The 15,638-nt window shown below is 43.4% G+C and overlaps 1 protein-coding gene across 2 annotated transcripts in view; it reads left to right on the top strand.

Moving 5' to 3' along the window:
* cpped1 (calcineurin-like phosphoesterase domain containing 1) overlaps window positions 1-15,638 on the top strand; it is a 50,267-nt gene that overhangs the window by 15,897 nt on the left and 18,732 nt on the right. For both annotated transcript variants that reach the window (XM_061755650.1, XM_061755649.1), the window contains exons 3-5: window positions 9,481-9,653; window positions 10,578-10,703; window positions 10,773-10,899. In XM_061755650.1, coding sequence (XP_061611634.1) covers window positions 9,481-9,653; window positions 10,578-10,703; window positions 10,773-10,899 — 426 coding nt within the window. The remainder of the gene's footprint in view (window positions 1-9,480; window positions 9,654-10,577; window positions 10,704-10,772; window positions 10,900-15,638) is intronic.

Genomic DNA, 15,638 nt, shown 5'->3' with positions numbered 1-15,638 from the left:
ACAACTTTATTAACAACTAAGCTGCTCTTTGTAAGAAACGGACAATTATATAAGCACTGCAGTGTTGGAGCAGACCATTCAATCAGTTAATCACAATAATTGACATGGTGATGTAAACAGATCTATTTTTTCTGCAGTAAAACCTTTTTTTTTTTTTTATTTTATTTTATTTATTTTTTTTTTTTACTTCCTTATCTACTACTGGATACGTTTTATAAAAAGAGAGAACATGGAGCAATATCTAAAGAAGTACTTAAACTCTTAAAGGTAAGCACTTAGAAGAGTCAGTGAGGTGTGAGGATAATTTTCAATAATTACAGGGGGCATAGGAAAAATATTTTTCTCCTGTGGAGTCAATACATCAGCATGTTATGATGACTCTATGTGAATATGCTGAATTGTTCCATTTAAAATCCAAATGTGTGTAAAAGTGGGGTTATTACAGAGCTAGCAGGTGCAACACTTGCCTCAGCATTTTGAGTGACAACCTGTGCATGCTACCTATCTTCCATTCCAGCTTCATTAGTGTGACAGCCTCTGCTCTGTGCCAGCAATTATAGAAGTGGCCATAATCTGTGATGGTGGAATGATAAATCTACATAGTTAGGACTGTAGTCAGACTGTCAGCTATTTATATATATATATATATATATATATATATATATATATATATATATATATATATATATATATACATATAGTATATGGTACTTTTGGAGGCATCTAGTTGGCATTCTATTCAACTTACCACCTCAACCGAATTGTTCATTTAACAAAGCAGAGGATTGTTTCTGTATGTTAGAATCTTCTAACCTTATCACTTGCATTAACACCAGCAAAGATGCCACATTTGCTTATTGTGTTGGAAACATTCCTCTGAAAATTTAACAGACAATGGGTCATTGTGAGTATGTTCAACTAATATCTCAGAGCCTTTAGGAACTCCGGGTGAATCTCATCCACCCCCGGGGCCTTGCCACCGAGGAGCTTTTTAACCACTTCGGTGACCTCATCCCGAGAGATAGGAGAGCCTGCCTCAGAGACCCCAGACTCTGCTTCCTCATGGGAAGCCGTGTCGGTGGCATTGAGGAGGTCTTCGAAGTATTCTCCCTACCGACTCACAACGTCTCGAGTCGAGCTCAGCAGCGCACCATCCCCACTATACACAGTGTTGATGGTGCACTGCTTCCCCCTCCTGAGACGCCGGATGGTGGACCAACATTTCCTCAGAGGTGGCCGGAAGTCTTTTTCCATGGCCTCACCGAACTCCTCCCATGCCTGAGTTTTTGCTTCAGCGACCACCAAAGCTGCATTCCGCTTGGCCAGCCGGTACCCATCAGCTGCCTCAGAAGTCCCACAGGCCAAAAAAGCCCGAGAGGTGCAAACTGTTGGCCGGTCCAACTTCTTCAGCTTGACGGCATCCCTCACCATTGGTGTCCACCAACAGGTTCGGGGATTGCTGCCACGACAGGCACCGACCACCTTACGGCCACAGCTCTGGTCAGCTGCCTCTATTGGCGGAACATGGTCCACTTGGACTCGATCTCCCCCGCCTCCCCCGGAACGTGAGCAAAGTTCTGTCGGAGGTGGGAGTTGAAACTCCTTCTGACAGGAGATTCTCCCAGACGTTCCCAGCAGACCCTCACAATATGTTTGGGCCTGCCTCGTCGGACCGGCATCTTCCTCCACCATCGGAGCCAACTCACCACCAGGTGGTAATCAGTTGACAGCTCGCCCATGTGGCCGCAGGTCCTTTGACATGACCACAAAGTGCACGTGTGGACACCCTTATGCTTGAACATGGTGTTCGTTATGGACAATCCGTGATGAGCACAGAAGTCCAATAACAGAACACAGCTCGGGTTCTGATCGGGGGGGCCATTCCTCCCAATGACGTCCTTCCAGGTCTCACTGTCATTGCCCATGTGAGGATTGAAGTCCCCCAGCAGAACGATGGAGTCCCCGGCGGGGGCGCTCTCCAGCACCCCCTCCAAGGACTCCAAAAAGGGTGGGTACTCTGAACTGCTGTTTGGTGCATAGGCACAAACAACAGTCAGGACCCGTCCTCCCACCCGAAGGCAGAGGGACGCTACCCTCTCGTCCACCGGGGTAAACCCCAACGTACAGGCGCCGAGCCGGGGGCCAATAAGTATAGCCACACCTGCTCGCACCTCTCACTGTGGGCAACTCCAGAGTGGAAGAGAGTCCACCCCCTCTCGAGTGGACTGGTACCAGAGCCCAAGCTGTGTGTAGAGGTGAGTCGGACTATATCTAGTCGGAACTTCTCGACCTCACACACCACCTCGGGCTCCTTCCCTGCCAGAGAGGTGACATTCCACGTCCCTAGAGCCAGCTTCTGTAGCCGGGGATCGGATCGGATCGCCAAGGTCCCTCCCTTTGGCTACCGCCCAACTCGCACTGCACCCGACCCTTATGACCCCCCCCCAGAGGTGGTGAGCCCATGGGAAGGGCGACCCACGCTACCCTTTCGGGCTGTGCCTGGCCAGGCCCCATGGGTGCAGGCCCGGCCACCAGGCGCTCGCGTCCGGGCAAGGGAAAAACGTCTTCCTGAATTTTTCATCTTCATAGAGGTTTTTGGAGCTGTGCTTAGTCTAGTCCCTCACCTAGGATGTGTTTGCCATGGGTGACCCTGCCAGGGGCATAATTCCCCAGACAACTTAGCTCTTGGGATCATTGGGACACACAAACCTCTCCATCACGATCGGTGACAGCTCAAGGAGCCAGGAGGGGAAAAGCCAAAACTGTTAAGTACTATTTGGGCTGCCAACCTGTCAAGCCGATTCCATATGGGTGGTAAACCACTACTGATTGCTTATTGGGCCTCCAAATTTGTTACAGACACAACTTTTAAAAGTTAATAATAATGTATATGATAAGAAATTAAGCTTCAGTAAACTGCACAGTCGCCACATTGGTGCATCTGTTTCTTGCTGCCCATAGTCTACTGTCAAATGAAATTTGGCCACATGCCTAGAGGTAAATACAAGAGACCTTGTTCTCATCCATTTGTTGTTTATTAGCATTTGATGATATGTTCAATGCGGAAAAGTGGACGTCGAAAACCAACTGCTCAAAATGAGGCGAGCAAGGATTACACAGGTATACCTAAATGTTAAGTACCTGGTTATGTCCTGGTTATGTATTTACATCCAACCAGCTTGAAGATAATGACTTCCTTCCTTACCCTCCATCTGCCATCTGGCTCGGCAATCATTATAGGTCACAGGCGATCATTATAGGTCACAGTGGAATGAAACAAAACAAACCCCATCATCTGCAAAGAGCACAGTTGCAGCTCTTCAACTGAAAATCCTCCAGTGCTTAATTTTTTAGTTTCACTGTGATTTGCCTACATTGTGCACTTTTGCTCTGTTCAGGCCTGTCATTAACATCTATTCAGAGTTTTCTGTAAATAGAACCATAATATAATCTATGTTAGCAGATGTACATACTCATTGCGCACCAATCTATTCATATTTGTACAGAGAGCACAGACATGAGATCCAGTCACAAGTGGTCACTTGAGCCATAAGTATGGACACTTTCCAACATTTGTTGTAATCACACAGACGGTCTCCTTCTGTTTAGATCACACATGACAAGGTGCACATTAATCCTGGGTTTAAACAGGGCTTTAAAGCGTGTTGGCAATTCATCAACAATTACCTCCACTAGTTACCTGGTGGTTAGCACCTTTGCCTCAGAGTTCTATGTTTTCTGTGCATACTCCAGCTCCCCCCACATTCCAAAAAAATAAATGTTCAGTTGATTGAAGAGTGGTGCAAAGGTATGAATTTGAAAATGGTTGTTTGTGTACTGTATATGTGCCCTATATACTGTATATGTGTGTGATTGACTGGTGACGAGTACAGGTTGTATGGTGCCTTTTGCCCAGAGTCAGCAAGGATAGGCTACAGCTCACACGCGACCATTATGAGGACAGGTGGAATGGAGAATGGATGAATGAATATGGATTACACATACATATGGTGACTACCTACAAAGCCATTTCCTTAAAGGTCCCACTACATCATTTTTTAAAATTATTTTTTATGATTTTTGTTACTCTTTTATTGGGTTTGGAACATGATTTGGGTTGAAAATGCCCATACTGTCCTTTTCATCCTATTCTAGTTGGTCTTTTACACCTGGCAGTTGAGACGGCCTCATTAATATTATTATTATTATTATTATTATCATTAATATGTGGCATTTATAGCGACCTTGCATTTGGATCATTCAATGTCAATGTCGTTTTGGCAAGCCTTATGTCGTTTATCGTCTTTTGCATTCATTTGACCAACTGCATATATGTCAAACCAGTTCAGAGACTCATTTTTACCTGTTAAGCATAAAACAGTAGAAAAAAATTAGACTTTGATGGAAGGGAACATATCGGTTTGTTTTTTGTAGGTGTTATGATTGAGTTTGTGTCTCAATCTATAAAAAATTGTATAAAACAAAGTCTTGTAATGCAGCCCTATGGGGGGCACAACCCAGTGCAATCTGTTGGCCGGTCCAAAGCCCGGATAAATGCAGAGGGTTGCGTCAGGAAGGGCATCCAGCTTAACACTTTGCCAAACAAATATGAGCGTTCATCCAAATAATTCCATCCCGGATTGGTCGTGGCCCGGGTTAACAACGTCCGCCACCGGCGCCGTGAACCTGCAGGGCGCCGGTGGAAATTCAGCTACTGTGGGTCGAAGTCCAAGAAGAAGAAGAGGTGGAAAGCGGGTTCTTCGGCAGAAAGAGAAGAGTAAAGCACAGAGCCTAGAACTGAATGTGGGGACTTTGAATGTTGGGACTATGACAGGAAAATCTCGGGAGTTGGTTGACATGATGATTAGGAGAAAAGTTTATATATTGTGTGTCCAGGAGATCAGGTGGAAAGGCAGTAAGGCTAGAGGTTTAGGGGCAGGGTTTAGGGTTAAGGTTAAATAAAATAAAATAATTTTACCATGGTGTAGATGGGAAGAGAAATGGAGTCGGAGTTATTTTAAAATAAGAGTTGGCTAAGAATGTCTTGGAGGTGAAAAGAGTATCAGATCGAGTGATGAGGCGGAAACTTGAAATTGAGGGTGTTATGTATAATGTGATTAATGGCTATGCCCCACAGGTAGGATATGACCTCGAGGTGAAAGAGAAATTCTGGAAGGAGCTAGACGAAGTAATTCTGAGCATCCCAGACAGAGAGTGTGTCGTGATTGGTGCAGATTGTAATGGACATGTTGGTGAAGTAAATATAGGGGTGATGAAGAAGTGATGGGTGAGTACGACATCCAGGAAAGGAACTTGGAGGGACAGAAGGTGGGAGACTTTGCAAAAAGGATGCTAATGGCTGTAGTGAACACTTTTTTCCAGAAGAGGCAGGAACATATGGTGACCTAAAAGAGCGGAGGTAGAAGCACGCAGGTGGATTACATCTTGTGCAGATGATGTAATCTGAAGGAGGTTACCGACTATAAGGTTGTGGTAGGGGAGAGTGTGGCTAGACAGCATAGGATGGTGGTGTGTAAAATGACTTTGGTGGTGGGGTGGAAGATTAGGAAGACAAAGGCAGAGCAGAGAACCATGTGGTGGAAGCTGAGACAGGACGAGTGTTGTGCAGCTTTTCGGGAAGAGGTGAGACAGGCTCTCGGTGGACAGGAGGAGCTTCCACTAGACTGGACCACTGCAGCCAAGGTGATCAGAGAGGCAGGCAGGAGAGTACTTGGTGTATCTTCTGGCAGGAAAGGAGAGAAGGAGACTTGGTGGTGGAACCTCACAGTACAGGAAATCATACAAGGAAAAAGGTTAGCTAAGAAGGAGTGGGACACTGAGAGGACTGAAGAGAGGCGAAAGTAATACATTGAGATGCGACATAGTGCAAAGGTAGAGGTGGCAAAGGCCAAACAAGAGGCATATGATGACATGTATGCCAGGTTGGACACTAAAGAAGGAGAAAAGGATCTATACAGGTTGGCCAGACAGAGGGATAGAGATGGGAAGGATGTGCAGGAGGTTAGGGTGATTAAGGCTCGAGATGGAAATATGTTGACTGGTGCCAGTAGTGTGCTAGATAGATGGAAAGAATACGTCGAGGAGTTGAATGAGGAAAATGAGAGAGAAGGGAGAGTAGAAGAGGCAAGTGTGGTGGAAAGGCATTAAAGAGGATGAAAAATGGAAAAGCAGTTGGTCTGATGACATTCCTGTGGAGGTATGGAAGCATCTAGAAGAGGTGGCTGTGGAATTTTTGAACAGCTTGTTCAATTGAATTCTAGCGCGTGAGAAGATGCCTGAGGAATGGAGGAAAGGTGTGCTGGTGCCCATTTTTAAGAACAAGGGTGATGTGCAGAGCTGTGGGAACTATAGAGGAATAAAGTTGATGAGCCACACACTGAAGTTATGGGAAAGAGTAGTGGAGGCTAAACTCAGGACAGAAGTTTGTATTTGCGAGCACCAGTATGGTTTCATGCCTAGAAAGAGTACCACAGATGCATTATTTGCCTTGAGGATGTTGATGGAAAAGTACAGAGAAGGTCAGGAGGAGCTACATTGTGTCTTTGTAGATCTAGAGAAAGCCTATGACAGAGTACCCAGAGAGGAACTGTGGTACTACATGCGGAAGTCTGGAGTGGCAGAGAAGTATGTTAGACTAATACAGGACATGTACGAGGGCAGCAGAACAGTGGTGAGGTGCTGTAGGTGTAACAGACAAAGTTAAGGTGGAGGTGGGACTGCATCAGGGATCAGCCCTGAGCCCCTTCCTGTTTGCAGTGGTGATGGATAGGCTGACAGATGAGGTTAGACTGGAATCCCCGTGGACCATGATGTTTGCAGATGACATTGTGATCTGCAGTGAAAGCAGGAAGCAGGTGGAGGAACAGTTAGAAAGATGGAGGCATGCACTGGAAAGCAGAGGAATGAAGATTAGCCGAAGTAAGACAGAATATATGTGCATGAATGAGAGAGTTGGTGGGGGAATAGTGAGGCTACAGTGAGAAGAGATAGCAAGGGTGGAGGACTTTACATACTTGGGGTCAACCATCCAGAGCAATGTTGATTGTGGTCAGGAAGTGAAGAAACGGGTCAAAGCGGGTTGGAACGGGTGGAGGAAGGTGTAAGGAAGAGACAACAGGAAGCAGAGCTGGAGGTGGCAGAAATGAAGATGCTGAGGTTCGCTCTCAGAGTGACCAGGATGGATAAAATTAGAAATGAGCTCATCAGGGGGACAGCCAAGGTTCGATGTTTTGGAAACAAAGTTCGAGAGTTTTGGAAAACAAAGTTTTGGACACGTCCAGAGGAGCGGCACGGTGGCCGACTGGTTAGAGCGTCAGCCTCACAGTTCTGTGGACCCGGGTTCAATCCCCGGCCCCGCCTGTGTGGAGTTTGCATGTTCTCCCCGTGCCTGCGTGGGGTTTCTCCGGGCACTCCGGTTTCCTCCCACATCCCAAAAACATGCATTAATTGGAGACTCTAAATTGCCCGTAGGCATGACTGTGTGTGCGATTGGTTGTTTGTTTCTATGTGGCCTGCAATTGGCTGGCAACCAGTTCAGGGTGTACCCCGCCTCCTGCCCGATGGCAGCTGGGATTGGCTCCAGCACGCCCGTGACCCTTGTGAGGAGAAGCGGCTCAGAAAATGGATGGATGGATGGACGTCCAGAGGAGAAATAGTTAGTATATTGGTAGAAGGATGATGAGGATGGAGCTGCCAGGCAAGAGAGCTAGAGGAAGACCAAAGAGAAGGTTGATGGATGTCGTGAGGGAAGACATGAGGGCAGTTGGTGTTCAAGAGGAGGATGCAGGAGATAGGCTTACATGGAAAAGGATGACGCGCTGTGGCAACCACTAAAGGGACAAGCCGAAAGGAAAAGAAGAAGAAGAAAGTTTTGTCCTTTTTTTCACCAAAAAAAAAAAAACTGTGCTCACAGCTCGGAAAACCTATTATAGACCTCTACCAACACAACAGAACTTCTGCTGTTTTACATATTGAAGTTAATGCCTAGAGATTGGATTTTATGGCGTAATGTAGGTCGCAAGGTCTCCTTCTATGGTTTACTTTCAGTTGAGTGCATTAAGTTGGTGTAAAACAAATAGCCTTCATTATCTTATAGCATAGATTAGATAAATGCACCTAGCTGCAGGCTACATTCAGAATAACGATGAGGTTGGGTTTACCAAACGGTACTGTAGAAATCTTCCATTAAAATGCCACACATCATGTTAGTAGCCATGATGATGTAGTTGTATTGTATAGTACAGTTATCATTCCTTAAGCTTCCACATTTGTGTTAAACATAAATAAAAACAGAATACAATGATTTGCAAATCATGGTCAACCTATGCCCGTCCGTGACCTTCGATCCCTCAGGCGGAACTGTATCAAAAAACCGACATCAATGTGTAAAGGATATCAGCACATGGGCTCAGGAACACTTTAGAAAACCAATGTCAGTAAATACAGTTCGGCGCTACATCCGTAAGTGCAACTTGAAACTCTACTATGCAAAGCAAAAGCCATTTATCAGCAACACCCAGAAACCCCGCCGGCTTCTCTGGGCCCGAGGTAATCTAAGATGGACTGATCCAAAGTGGAAAAGTGTTCTGTGGTCCGAGGACTCCACATTTCATATTCTTTTTGGAAATTGTGGACGTCGTGTCCTCCAGGCCAAAGAGGAAAAGAACCATCAGGACTGTTATGGATGCAAAGTTCAAAAGCTAGCATCTGTGATGGTATGGGGCTATGTTAGTGCCAATGGCATGGCTAACTTACACATCTGTGAAGGCACCATTAATGCTGAAAGGTACATGGAGAAACATATGCTGCCCTCCAAGCAACATCTTTTATATGGACGCCCCTGCTTATTTCAGCAAGACAATGCCAAACCACATTCTGGACGTGTTACAACAGCGTGGCTTCGTAGTAAAAGAATGCAGGTACTAGACAGGCCATTGAAAATGTGTGGCGCATTATGATGCGTAAAATACGACAACGGAGACCTCGGACTGTTGAAGAGCTGAAGCTGTACATCAAGCAAGAATGGGAAAGAATTCCACCTACAAAGCTTCAACAATTAGTGTCCTCAGTTCCCAAACATTTCTTGAATGTTGTTAAAAGAAACATGTAACACAGTGGTAAACATGACCCTATCCTAGCTTTTTTGGAATGTGTTGCAGCCATAAAATTCCAAGTTAATTATTATTTGCTAAAAAAAAATAAGGTTTATCAGTTTGAACATTAAATAACTTGTCTTTGTACTGTATTCAATTAAATATAGGTCAAACATGATTCGCAAATCATTGTATTCTGTTTTGTTTAACACAATGTCCCAACTTCATTGGAATTGAGGTTGTAAGATAGCATCATAAAGAATTAACTTTCAAGTCCAAGTTGTTTTATGATCTATACGACTGCGATAACGGTATGCCCTTTGCGTTGTTATGAATTGAGCAAGATTGCTTTTTTTTTCCTCTGTAGGCACCCCTTTCAGAAATGATCAGGAGCGAGACCTAAAGATGGCACTGAAGGGGACAGATCCTTCTATCCCACTAGTGTTCGTCAGTGGCAATCATGACCTAGGAAACACCCCCACGCCGACGACAGTGGAGCAGTACTGCACTGCATGGGGGGATGACTATTTCAGCTTCTGGGTAAGCAATTACCGCACATATTTTGTACAATAATATGATATATTTTGTACCACTACACTGTATATACAGTAAGTACAGTTGCACTCTATATAACACACATTTTAAATTCGTGGAACCTCTAAAGTTGAATCTTGAAGTTGTAATATTTGGAATTCCACCAACATTTTCATCCAAAAATGCGTTTTAATTTGGACACTGCTGTCATGCAATGTCGTCATGCAGGACGCACCCCAGAATTAGTTCAGTACAAATGCCTTTAAATGCCATTAAAGTTGAGTGACCCTTTTATTGTTTTTACATTTTATGATGGCAATAGATTACTTCTATTGCAACTTTCTATGGGAAAATTAATTTGAAAAGTTAAACATTTGGAGGTTGACCAGTGTCCCGGAGGAAATTGTTTGATATTAGATGTTACATTGTATGTTATGATGTTATTCCTTTAACGCTGTTCACGTTTAGTTTTTTTTTTCTTTTTTTACACAATAGCAGTTTATACACAGTGCTAAACGTGCACTTTTGTCATTGTTTGAAATGGGTATAATCAATTAATTGATTGTATATGGATTGCATTTGCATTTGATTATATCAAACCTGTGGAATTGAATAATTGTGTCTTGTGGACAACCAGGCTGCAACAGAGGTGAGGTGCTGTTGATTCAGTCTCGAATCAAATTACATGTATGTTTGTGGTGTGTACTGCAGGACTAGCAGAGTCCACAACAAATTTCCCTATGGGGATATTCAAGTATATGGAATAAAACAAACTAATTTGTAGTGTAAAGAAGCACAAACAACAATTTATCAATTAATTGAGCACTAAAAAAAATCTAATGCCTGTGGCTACTATAGTTTAAAAGCATGAATTAATGAGGTTTTGCCATGAACACTGACTGAATCATTTTGCTCTTTCTAATGTCTCAGGTGGGTGGAGTCCTTTTCCTGGTTCTGAACTCACAGTTGTTCTATGATGCTTCGGCCTGCCCTCAGTTGAAGGAGGCTCAGGAAACATGGCTGGATGAGCAGCTGAGCAAAGTCTCCTCTTCCTCTGTAAATTGTGCCCTTTATTTGAGATCAATAAGTTTACTACAAGATCATCATAAGTTTGTCCTTGTCCAGGCACCAAAACACATCCTGGTATTCCAGCACATTCCACTGTACATAAAGAAGCCTGATGAGGAAGATGACTACTTTAACCTGCAGAGGGAAGTCAGACAAAACCTGATGGACCGATTTAAGCGAGCTGGTAGGACAGTTTTAACTTTTCCTATATCTGTTACTCTGGCTTCATTTTTATAAACAATCTCATCAGGACTGAGTGATTTATCAGTTTTATTGATTAATTTGAATTTAATTGTCATTTAGATTTTTCTTTAAATCATTTTTTTAGTAACTTTCGTAGTTCAAAGAGCATCCTCTCTGACGTGCACTGCTTACACTAATAGCATGTCTGCGGCTGGAGAGGAGTTTACAAAACCAGAATAAGTGTTGCCAAGTGTTGTTTTTTTTTTTTTTTTTTTTTTTTTTTTGCACATGTTGGAAATGCAGTTATTTATCCACATATTGGAAACTTTTGACCCAAGGTATGTGCTTCCATGCCACAAATAGTTTGCCGAGGTGGCCTTGCCAAACCTGTACACTTCTAGACAAGAAAAGAGCATTAGAAAGTCGGAGGGGGCTTTGGCATTCCTCTTGCTCTATGTATGGACCAGTCAAGTCACCATTAAAATGTTCATTTATTAAGGATTGTGTTTACATACATGTTTTGACTAAAGGGACATTTTCCACACGGAGCCACTTATTTTCTTATGTGTAAAGAAAATAATATTAGTATTATTTCTGTGGAAGTTGATACAAGTTAATGCTCAGGACAAAACTGTTTCAAAACTTGTCTGGTATCAGAAGAAATGAAGCCAATCCCAGAATGGCAAAAGAAAATGGATTAAAATTGGAAAATAGAAATTTTTGAATTTCATTTTAAGGCCAGCCCTACATCTCACAGTGAAATTAATAGAGAATGATCTTGATTGTTTTGTTCTTTGACCAGGTTGTTGCCAAAAACAAGGAGCTAAGTCTCATCCAGTACTATAAAATATAATACTTTAAGATGATTTTAGCCGTGCGTGGTAGGTTGATTGAAGATTGATTGTTGTTGTTGTTATTTTTATTTACACATTAAGAATACAGTTTTACTGACGTGTTAAACCCGCAGGCGACACGGTGTTTGACTGGTTAGAGCGTCTGCCTCGCAGTTCTGAGGACCGGGGTTCAATCCCCGGCCCCGCCTCTGTGGAGTTTGGATGTTCTCCCCGTGCCTGCGTGGGTTTTCTCCGGGCACTCCGGTTTCCTCCCACGTCCCAAAAACATGCATGAATTGGAGACTCTAAATTGCCCGTAGGTGTGAATGTGAGTGCTGATGGTTGTTTGTTTCTACGTGCCCTGCGATTGGCTGGCGACCGGTTCAGGGAGTACCCCGCCTCCCGCCTGAAGATAGCTGGGATAGGCTCCAGCAGCCCGCGACCCTAGTGAGGATAAGCGGTAAAGAAAATGGATGGATGGATAAAGTGGTTTAAAATATCTTGTCTTAATACTTTGTAGCTTCTTAGCTTTCTGTCAGCCCTCTTCATTGCCAGCCTATCCAAACTGTAACACATTTAAGATCCTCGCCCAGAGGAATCATTCATAGCAAAAACCACAGGAGAGGATTATTTCGCACACACAGGACAGCTACAATTGATTTAAATAATGCACTGACTTCCTCAAAGTAATTCCTTCTTCAAATTCCTTTATTATGGACTCATAACAGTTTGTAAGAAAACAGAACACTCACAAGGACAGTAAGTCTTTACTGAACACACATACACACACTTTCTTGTCATACTATCAGGCCGATTTTACACAACTGATTGACAGGGCCTCTCATACGGACACGCACACCTTCTTCGCAATCATTCATCAAGGTGACTGCCGGGGGAGAGTATTAATTAAATTACCCATCCATTATGTCTGCATGGATTTAACCATGTTGGCCCGTTTTGGTCTGATGACCCCTCTCACATTATAGATTCCTTTTTCAAACAAATAGTAGTTAATAATTAAAAGCAAAACACTAATTTCATATGCAAAAACACAGGGTATTTTTGCAGATGCACTGCTATGTAAAACATGTCGAATGTGTCATCCACACACATCCTGGCAGAAGTTATATATTCAAACAGGATACAGGGCATGCTGTAGGACATGAAATACTTACACACAATACATATGGTGATAAATACTGATGACTTTCATGCTACTGCTGACTTTGAAAACAGTGTACAATATGTCTTCCTCATGTCTGTCCTTGTATGTGCATACACATCCAATCAGAATAAGTATAAAGTATGCTACTTTCAATCAATGTCTAAGATGTGTAATACGTTAGGTGTTTTCACATCTTATAAATGCTCAATTCTCTGATCGTTTTCTTTAGCGGTAACATATGGTTAAAAGACTGAGAGCCAAAAATCTCAATTGAATTGATACGTCCTAACACAATTCGTATAGTTTTTTTTTTTTCTTTTCATTTTTTCTTACTGCGTGACTACTTCAAAAACAGTACTTGTGATCACCCGTATCTCCATACTTAAAACACATTACAGATCCATCCATCCATCCATCCATTTTCTGAGCCGCTTCTCCTCACTAGGGTCGCGGGCGTGCTGGAGCCTATCCCAGCTATCATCGGCCAGGAGGCGGGGTACACCCTTAACTGGTTGCCAGCCAATCGCAGGGCACATACAAACAAACAACCATTCACACTCACATCCACACCTACGGGCAATTTAGTCTCCAATTCATGCATGTTTTTGGGATGTGGGAGGAAACAGGAGTGCCCGGAGAAAACCCACGCAGGCACGGGGAGAACATGCAAACTCCACACAGGCGGGGCCGGGAATCAGAACCGTGAGGCTGACGCTTTAACCAGTCGGCCACCGCCACTTTACAGATCATTTTTTAAAATATTATTTTTCATCACAACAAAATGAAAGTGGTGTATAAATTATAATGTGATGTCACTGATGTGGCAAATTTTTTCGATACATTTTGTCATGTGTAATAGTTTAGCTGTTGTAAAGTGAATCAGTTTGAACATTAAATACCTTGTCTTTGTAATGTATTCACATGATGATGATACAGTAATTTGTTTGGTATTAAATATTAAATTCAATTGAATGTATCTTGAAAAGGATTTGAAAATCATTGTATTCTGTTTTTATTTACCTTTTACACAATGTCCCAACTTCACTGGAATTGGGGTTTGTATATATAGATTGATAGATTAATGGGTGGATGTACTTCATGCCACTTGATAAATTATTACTTGATTTAAATGCAGGTATTATCGTGGACGGTATGATATGGCACATAACTATGCGCTTACTTTCCACATTGACTGTCGGGGGCTGCACTTCAACGTTCCACTTTTTGTGTTCCACGAGCATTACATTATTCGGTAAATGAATTATTTAACCGATTCAGAATGGTTAACATCTGCTTTGCAATGCATCTTAAGAATTTCGCCCACACCTAATACATGATCAAACAATGAGATGGCGCCTGATGGGGTAAAATTTTATTTCTAGTTTTCACATTTCCCACCAACCCACCATAATTAATCAAATCGCATCTGTGTTGCCGGGTGTGAAGCAGCTGGGATGAGAATCAGCACCTCCAAATCTGAGACCATGGTCCTCAGTCGGAAAAGGGTGGCATGCCCTCTCCAGGTCGGGGATGAGATCCTGCTCCAAGTGGAGGAGTTCAAGTATCTTGGGGTCTTGTTCACGAGTCAGGGAAGAATGGAACGGGAGATCGACAGGCGGATCGGTGCAGCGTCCTCAGTGATGCGGACTTTGTATCGGTCCACTGTGGTAAAGAAGGAGCTAAGCCGAAAGGTGAAGCTCTCAATTTACCGGTCGATCTACGTTCCTACCCTCACTTATGGTCACGAGCTGTGGGTCATGACTGAAAGAACTAGATCCCGGATACAAGCGGCCGAAATGAGTTTCCTCCGCAGGGTGTCCGGGCTCTCCCTTAGAGATAGGGTGAGAAGCTCGGTCATCCCGGAGGAGCTCAGAGTAGAGCCGCTGCTCCTCCACATTAAGAGGAGCCAGATGAGGTGGCTGGGGCATCTGATTCGGACGCCTCCCCCGGGATGCGTCTCTCGGCTGTCCTGGGAACGCCTCGGGATCCCCCCGGAAGAGCTGGATGAAGTGGCTGGGGAGAGGGAAGTCTGGGCGTCCCTGCTAAACCTACTGTCCCCGCGACCCGACCCGGATAAGCTGTAGAAAATGAATGGATGGATGGCATCTGTGTTGTAACCGTTCAAAAGTTCCAATTTAGCATGCCAGACAATAATAACAGAAATATTAAAGGATGGCAAAATATGAATGATATTTGCTGCATTGTTGAGCTCGGATTATAATGTTGTTTGTCTTCAAGCCTGTTTCCTCTCATCCATGCTAAATCATGTCTCTTTTAGACATATAATGGTTATGGTAATTTCCCTCTTACCCCCATTGCGTTGATTTATACACGCATCATGTCCCTCCCCTGTGTGCTCTTCTCACCACTGCACCCTATGATCTTAAGCTTCCAGATGTGCTCTTGTACTATGGTGATCATTACTGTCATTACAGTAAAGGGTAGCATCATTAACCTCCCATGTACACACACACACACACACACACACACACACCTTTAGGCACTCGGAGGGGGGGGTGGGTTGTTCAAGCACAGTGCAGAAAAATCTAGCATCAGATTGACTGTATATTCTTTTTTCTTCAAACTGAACTGTTGTCTACATTTGTGTCTAACTCTTGACAGGATGAATAAATGGACAGAGTATAATAAAATTGGTATTTTATTGTGGGTCTAATACAGTCCTGGGAATTTTACTCAGACACACATATGTACAATGTAGTATAATCAGAAATACAAAAATAC

Source organism: Phyllopteryx taeniolatus, chromosome 19 (assembly GCF_024500385.1).
Source record: "Phyllopteryx taeniolatus isolate TA_2022b chromosome 19, UOR_Ptae_1.2, whole genome shotgun sequence".
Lineage (NCBI taxonomy): Eukaryota > Metazoa > Chordata > Actinopteri > Syngnathiformes > Syngnathidae > Phyllopteryx > Phyllopteryx taeniolatus.
Note: the sequence above shows the minus strand (reverse complement) of the source record. Positions and strands in the feature narration are given on the sequence as shown.